Source organism: Bufo gargarizans, unplaced genomic scaffold (genome assembly GCF_014858855.1).
Source record: "Bufo gargarizans isolate SCDJY-AF-19 unplaced genomic scaffold, ASM1485885v1 original_scaffold_1504_pilon, whole genome shotgun sequence".
Lineage (NCBI taxonomy): Eukaryota > Metazoa > Chordata > Amphibia > Anura > Bufonidae > Bufo > Bufo gargarizans.
In genome coordinates this window covers 93,627-101,946 of record NW_025334390.1, presented here as the reverse complement: position 1 = coordinate 101,946, position 8,320 = coordinate 93,627, and the positions used below count along the sequence as shown (strand labels likewise).

Here is an 8,320-nt window from a genome sequence, read left to right as displayed (position 1 = left end):
GAGACTGACTGTACACATTTACACATAAGACCTCCATTGCAAGCAAGATACAAGAAGCAGGGTTTAAAGTCCTCTCCAGATGATACAGAGTACCCACCAAACTGCACTCCATCTTCCCTACAGTTTCCCCACTTTGTTGGCGATGCGGAGGAGCTAGGGGGTCGATGTTACATGTCTTCTGGGAGTGTCCCGTGCGTGCCGGCTTTTGGGGTGAGGTATGGCCTATAACGTCTAAATTCACCTCTCATGACCTACCTAAGACACCAGCTTTCTTCTTGCTCCATGATAGCGAGAGACAACATATAATGGGTTGGTGGCGCGACATTTGGTCAATGCTGCGAGAGCATGTATCCCTTGTATGTGGAGACAGGTTTCTGCCTCCACAATGACAATGTGGATTAACAAAATACAGGAGACCATGAGGATGGAGGCTCTAACAGCTTCATTGAGAGGTGCAGACAACAAACTCCATAAAACATGGCGATTTTGGATTACATTTCAAAATTATCCAGAATTCAGACTATTGCTGACGACATAGAGAGAGACACATTATTACTGATTTATATACAGAAAGAGGATGTTTTTTTCCCTGCACTCTTCTCCTTTCCCATCCGTACAACTGAAGCCATACAGAGTTCCCATACTCCCCAACCAACGCTTTAGTGTTCAATTAATCTAGGCACACCAACCTGAGCAATAATCATTCATTGTCTCTTAATATTCTTACAGGAAACTTTTAAGGACCATTGTTCTCTTGTTTAATTATCCTAACATTTCGTTGGGCTGCGACCCACACTAGATTTATATGGATGTTTTATAAAATACTGAAAATCTAAATAAAGAATTTACAAAAAAAACCTCAGATGTTAGTCTACTTTCACACTCACTTTTGGTTCAGATAATACAATCGTCTGCATCCGTTCAGAACGGATGCGTTTGTATTATCTTTAACATAGCCAAGACGGATCCGTTTTCTATTGTGCCAGATTGTGTCATAGACTTACATTGTGTGCCAGGACGGATCCGTTTGGCTGCAAGCAGCGTTTTGGTGTCCGCCTCCAAAGCAGAATGGAGACAGAACAGAGGCAAACTGATGCATTCTGAGCGGATCCTTTCCCATTCAGAATGCATTAGGCAAAACTGATCCGTTTTGGACGCTGAGCCCTGAACGGATCTCACAAATGGAAAGCCAAAACGCCAGTGTGAAAGTAGACTTAAAGGGAACCTGTCACCGTGTTCTGACATATAAAACCAAATGTACCTTAAAGCTTGTTTACCCTGATAGTTTCCAGCGATCGATCCATAATCTTCTCAGGACTAACCTGTCCTATTTTATCGCCATATAATGCTTTTCACCATTATGCTAATTAGCATAAATAATTGCTTAAAATAGGACAGGTTAGTCCTGAGAAGATTATGGATCGATCGCTGGGAACTATCAGGGTAAGCAAGCATTAACCACCTCCCGACCGCCTAACGCAGGGATGTGTCCTGCGGGCGGCCGGGTTATTCCTCCTTCACGCATCTACGCGTCATCTCGCGAGATGCGAGATGACACGCATATCCGGCCCACATGTGCAGTGCGGGTCGGCAAAAGGCGCACAAGGAGTTGGTCACCAGCCTGCCAGCCAATGACAAGTGCTGGCAGGTTGGCGACTTTTAAAATAACGAACCACAAGCCATATAACACATTATATTTATAAATATAATGTGTTAAATGGCTTCTGTGCTCTCTGCTGGGTCCTTTTCGTCGGTTGGTCCCAGCAGAGAGCACAGATCACAGTGAGTACACCAAGCACTACATATTTAGCCCCAGATCACCCCCCCCCCCCATCACCCCAATTAACCCCTTGATCACCCCTGTCAATCACTAGTGAGAGGGAAAAAAGTGATCAGTGTAAACTGTCACTTTTTTTTTTCCCACCAGTATTGACTGTTAGGTTTAGGTTAGTTTAGGCCCCTTGGTTAGGTAGTTAGCTTCAGTTAGCGCCCAGCCCACCGCACCGCAGTCACTGATTCGCTGATTAGCGTATCGCTAATCAGCATATAGTATCTGTAAGTGATCAGAACTGATCACAGTCAGATCTCTAATAGTATTAGTGTCACCTAGCTCCGCCCTCCACCCAAAACGCAGTGTTTGCCCAATCAGTGCATTCACCCACGCCTGCCCTGCCGCAGTGACATTTTTTTTTATCACTGCACAATCACTACACAAGCGCTGCGGCGATAAAAAAATAAATCAGTTTTGATATTTTGGATGTTGGGCAGATGCCTTTCCTCTCTTTTTTTTTTTGCACATGTTTTGGCAGAGATTTTTTCATCCACATTGATCGATGCGAATGAAGAAATCTGTGCCGTTCATTTTTTCTTTCAGCCCAGAGGCTGAAAGGAAAAAAAAAAAATGTCATTACCCGTATGCTCAATATAAGGAGAATAGCAGAAACTCCTAATGCTGGCCATACATGTAATGATTGCGGAGACCCTCAAATGCCAGGGCAGTACAAACACCCCACAAATGACCCCATTTTGGAGAGAAGCCACCCCAAGGTATTCGCTAAGGGGCATATTGAAGGTCCATGAAAGATTGAAATTTTTGTCCCAAGTTAGTGGAAAGTGAGACTTTGTTATTTTTTTTTCTCACAATTTCTGCTAACTTGTGCCAAAAAAATAAAAAATACTTCTATGAACTCGCCATGCCCCTCACAGAATACCTTGGGGTGTCTTCTTTCCAAAATGGGGTCACATGTGGGGTATTTATACTGCCCTGGCATTTTAGGGGACTTAAAGCGTGAGAAGAAGTCTGGAATCCAAATGCCTAAAAATGCCCTCCTAAAACGTACTCATTTGAATTTGGGCCCCTTTGCGCACCTAGGCTGCAAAAAAGTGTCACACATGTGGTATCGCCGTACTCAGGAGAAGTAGGGCAATGTGTTTTGGGGTGTATTTTTACATATACCCATGCTGGGTGAAAGAAATATCTCTGTAAATGGACAACTTTGTATAAAAAAAATGTAAAAAGTTGTTTTTAGAGAGATATTTCTCTCACCCAGCATGGGTATATGTAAAAATACACCCCATAACACATTGCCCTACTCCTCCTGAGTACGGCGATACCACATGTGTGACACTTTTTTGCAGCCTAGGTGCGCAAAGGGGCCCAAATTCCAATGAGTACTTTTAGGATTTCACAGGGCATTTTTACGCATATGGATTCCAAACTACTTCTCACGCTTTAGGGCCCCTAAAATGCCAGGGCACTATAAATACCCCACATGTGACCCCATTTTAGAAAGAAGACACCCCAAGGTATTCCGTGAGGGGTATGGCGAGTTCATATAAAATTTTATTTTTTGTCACAAGTTAGTGGAATATGAGACTTTGTAAGAAAAAAAATAATAATAATTCCATTTCCGCTAACTTGTGACAAAAAATAAAAACTTCCATGAACTCACTATGCCCATCAGCGAATACCTTAGGGTGTCTACTTTCCGAAATGGGGTCATTTGTGGGGTGTTTCTACTGTCTGGCCATTGTAGAACCTCAGGAAACATGACAGGTGCTCAGAAAGTCAAAGTGCGTAAATTAAATTTTTTTGCACCATAGTTTGTAAACGTTATAACTTTTACTCAAACCAATAAATATACACTTATTGAATTTTTTTTATCAAAGACATGTAGAACAATAAATTTAGAGAAAAATGTATATAGAAATGTTGTTTTATTTGAAAAATTTTACAACAGAAAATGAAAAATGTAATTTTTGGGCAAAAATTTCAGTCATTTTTTAATAATATCAAAAAAAGTAAAAATGTCAGCAGCAATGAAATACGACCAAATGAAAGCTCTATTAGTGAGAAGAAAAGGAGGTAAAATTAATTTGGGTGGTAAGTTGTATGACCGAGCAATAAACCGTGAAAGTAGTGCAGTATTGTAAAAAGTGGTCTGGTCATTAAGGGGGTTTAAGCTAGGGGAGCTGAGGTGGTTAAGGTACATTTGGTTTTATATGTCAGAACATGGTGACAGGTTCCCTTTAAGCTATCCAGACCTGGCGATTTTTTGGGCGCAAGCTCCTCAATCATTAGACTGACTTCCTCTTTCTGGATCATTTCAGTCAAAATGTCAAGAGAGGGGTCAGCTCCTGGTTCAGGACGGTTTCAGCCAGGAAAGCTGATATCTTATCACAATCAAGATCAGTCTTCGTCATGAGTATAAGGATCTGACGACCTCCAAGATCCCTGATCTTGACCTTCTCAGGGGACCCGTACTATCAATCAGTCCTGACACAATCTTACTACTCACTGACATCCTGCAGTTTCTGTAAGAGTCGGGCGAGCTGTATTTCCCATAATCCCTCTCAAAAACCAAAGATGCGTGTCTATCGAACTGACACCTGATAGGCAAAGACTTCACGCTGGAGATCTCCTCATGGCTACCCCCAGTCGAGACAAGACATTCGAGTCTCCTTCTCAGGCCCTGATACAGGCGGTACCTACTCAGACTCCTGAGGCTCGAGAGCTGGCGGAAGAATCTCCACACCCTTTCCTTGAACATCTGCCACCACTCAGACTTACTGCTGCAGAGATCCAGCAATGGTACCTGGCTCTGAACGAAATCCTCAAAGGACTGTCTTATCTCCGTTTATTCCAAGAGAGATGAATTGAGCCTCCTGTAGCCTCTTCCCATCCGGGGGGTCTCGGTAACATTCAGAGAAAACAAAATCAAACATGGCTTCCTCCTTTAAATAAAACCTATCTATTCTAGACCTACAACTACCACTATGATAGGTGAACCCCAAGTGGCCTGGGATGTGCCGGATGTGGACATCCACCAGGCGAGCCTCACAACCTATACTTTTGAGAGTGTAGCTGTCATAAGTCAGCTTGTCCATGCAACCTCCCCTATCCTGGGGCCTCATGACAGTATTGAAGTCCCCTCCAAAGACCACCTGCCCTAAAAAAAGATAGGGCTTGATCCTCATAAAGAGACACTTGTCCCTTCATGAGGACATCCAAGATCAGACACCTCCCCATTTCTAATTCAATAACCCGTCGGCATACTACCGGTGCAGTAAAAAGGACCGCCACTATACGGCTTGGCCGCAAGAGACCAGTAGGAGGCTCCGCACCTCCACTCCATTTTACCTTTAAATACGGGCGCCAAATCTGGCAGACTGGTCTCCTGCAAAGATAAAATGTCAGCTTCAACCAAGCTAAAAAAAAATCAAAGGCAGCAAATCTAGCCGTATCTGACTTAATGCTGGCGACATTAATGGATGCCAGCGTCAACAGAGCCGGTGCTGCCATCATGGGTGATTAAATTAGACGGCTTTCTTTTTCCCACTGCCCATGCCATCCTTTCCATTAGATGATGGCTTACCCCTTTTCAAAGAAAGAGTTACATCCTGTATTATACTCTAGAGCTACACTCATTATTCTGCTGGAGCATTCACTGTGTACATACATTACTTATCCTGTACTGATCCTGAATTACATCCTGTATCATACTCCAGAGCTGCAGTCACTATTATGATGGTGCAGTCACTGTGTACATATATTACTTATCCTGTACTGATCCTGAGTTACATCCTGTATTATACTCCAGAGCTGCACTCACTATTCTGCTGGTGCAGTCACTGTGTACATACATTACTTATCCTGTACTGATCCTGAGTTACATCCTGTATTATACTCCAGAGCTGCACTCACTATTCTGCTGGTGCAGTCACTGTGTACATGCATTACTTATCTTGTACTGATCCTGAGTTACATCCTGTATTATACTCCAGAGCTGCACTCACTATTCTGCTGGTGGAGTTACTGAGTACATTCATTACATCTCCTATACTGATCCTTAGTTACATTCTGTATTATATTCCAGAGCTGCACTCACTGTTCTGCTGGTGCAGTCACTGTGTACATACATTACTTATCCTGTACTGATCCTGAGTTACATCCTGTATTATACTCCAGAGCTGCACTCACTATTCTGCTGGTGCAGTCACTGTGTTCATATATTACTTATCCTGTACTGATCCTGAGTTACATCCTGTATTATACTCCAGAGCTGCACTCACTATTCTGCTGGTGCAGTCACTGTGTACATACATTACTTATCCTGTACTAATCCCGAGTTACATCCTGTATTATACTCCAGAGCTGCACTCACTATTCTGCTGTTGCGGTCACCGTGTACATACATTACTTATACTATACTGATCCTAAATTTACAGCCTGTATTATACTCCAGAGCTGCACTCACTATTCTGCTCGTGGAGTCACTGTGTACATACATTACTTATCCTGTACTGATCCTGAGTTACATCCTGTATTATACCCCAGAGCTGCACTCACTATTCTGCTCGTGGAGTCACTATGTACATACATTACTTATCCTGTACTGATCCTGAGTTACATCCTGTATTATACCCCAGAGCTGCACTCACTATTCTGCTGGTGCAGTCACTGTGTACATACATTACTTATCCTGTACTGATCCTGAGTTACATCCTGTATTATACTCCAGAGCTGCACTCACTATTCTGCTGGTGCAGTCACTGTGTACATACATTACTTATCCTGTACTGATCCTGAGTTACATCCTGTATTATACTCCAGAGCTGCACTCACTATTCTGCTGGTGCAGTCACTGTGTACATACATTACTTATCTTGTACTGATCCTGAGTTACATCCTGCATTAAACTCCAGAGCTGCACTCACTATTCTGCTGGTGGCGTCACTGTGTACATACATTACTATTAAGAATCATACTGTAATCCTCAGGAAAATCTGACAGCAACTTTACTGTTGCGCAGTAGATCCACCAAAGTAAAAAATGAGTTTTACATGGTTCTTATCTACATCATTAGTTAATGCATGGTCATGCCAAGTCCTTCAGAGACTGGGTGAGAGAGAAGAATTATTTTTTGCTGCTTTCCCCTCTGGGTATTTGGTAGAGGTCCTCATTAATTCATGACAGCAGAGGAGGGTAATTGGAAATGGCTTCCCTTCACCAGACTTCCCCATGAATTAGTGGTTGATATTTCCTGTGACGCTAGGAAACCTGAAGTACTTTTCATTGATGTTCTTCATCGCTGACATAACGTCATTATTCCTTAAAGAATAGACAAGGGGGTTTAATAGTGGAACAACTGCCGTGTACAACAAGGACAGCAGCTTGTCCTTTTCCTGGGAGTGTTCACTCTCTGGGATCATGTAGGAGCTGAGTGGCGTTCCGTAGAACAAGATGACCACAGTGAGATGGGACGAGCAGCTGGAGAAGGCCTTCATTCTACCTTTTGAGCTTCGGATTTTAACAATTTTTGAGATAATAAATATGTAAGACGTCAGAATCAGCAAAAAGGGGAACAACCCTAAAACGATGCACACCACAAATAACAAGGTCTTGATGTGTGTGGTGTCGCTGCTGGCCAGTTTTATCACCGTCTTCAAATCACAATAAAAATGATTAATGTCTTGAGAACCACAGAAGGAAGCAAATGAGACCATCAGAGAATGTATCAGAGCAGTTAGGAACCCAACCAGCCAGGAAGCCACAGGCAGGAGGACGCATGTTACTTTACTCATGATGGCTGTATAGCGCAGAGGGATGCAAATGGCCACATATCGGTCATACGCCATTGATTTTAGGAGTAAGAACTCCGTCCCAACACAAAATGTAAAAAAGAAAATCTGTGTGAAGCATCCTGGGAACGTGATCCTTAAGACTTTGGTTATTGTTATGGCGAGGAATTTTGGAAGAATGGATGATACGTAGATGATGTGTTGGACTGAGAGGTTACAGAGGAAGTAGTACATGGGGGTGTGAAGGTGAGGAGCCAGAGAAATTAGAACAATAATAACCAGGTTCCCCAGGAGAATTAAGAAATACATGAATAAGATCCCAAGAAAAAACACAATCTGAACATCTGCAGAGACAGAAAATGAGAGGAGGCGAAATTCTCCAGTGCAATTACCAATCGATGGATCCATTTCCCTAATAATAACGAAGAAATACAGAAAATGAGGCAGTGAAGTCGAGATATGCAGCGGGACCCAGCCTGCTCCTCAGTACGTCCTCAACCTGCTCCAAGTAATATCCTAGTATCCCTTTAACTAATTATTATAAGGAATCCACAGAAATACATTAAGTATACATATCTGTAGTGGAAGTGTAACAATTCTGAAAGATGGCTATAGTTTATGGATGGATGGATCAATCACATCTTCTGCAGATTTTCAGAAAGTTGATTGCATTGAGGCATGGTTCACAATAACCAGACTTTGAGAAGATTGTCAGTGACCAGGCTTTATGTGCCTTTTA

General features: G+C 42.6%; 1 protein-coding gene across 1 annotated transcript; it reads right to left on the bottom strand.

Annotated features, from left to right (window-relative positions):
• Window positions 1-7,026: 7,026 nt before the first annotated feature.
• Window positions 7,027-7,989, bottom strand: LOC122923355 (olfactory receptor 5V1-like). The gene has a single exon (XM_044274138.1). It carries the CDS (start codon window positions 7,987-7,989, stop codon window positions 7,027-7,029), a length of 963 nt encoding a protein of 320 aa, XP_044130073.1.
• Window positions 7,990-8,320: the final 331 nt, after the last annotated feature.

Coding starts and splice junctions, on each gene's coding strand:
- LOC122923355 (XM_044274138.1), bottom strand. CDS start 7,989: ATGGATCCATCGATTGGTAATTGCACTGGAGAATTTCGCCTCCTCTCA.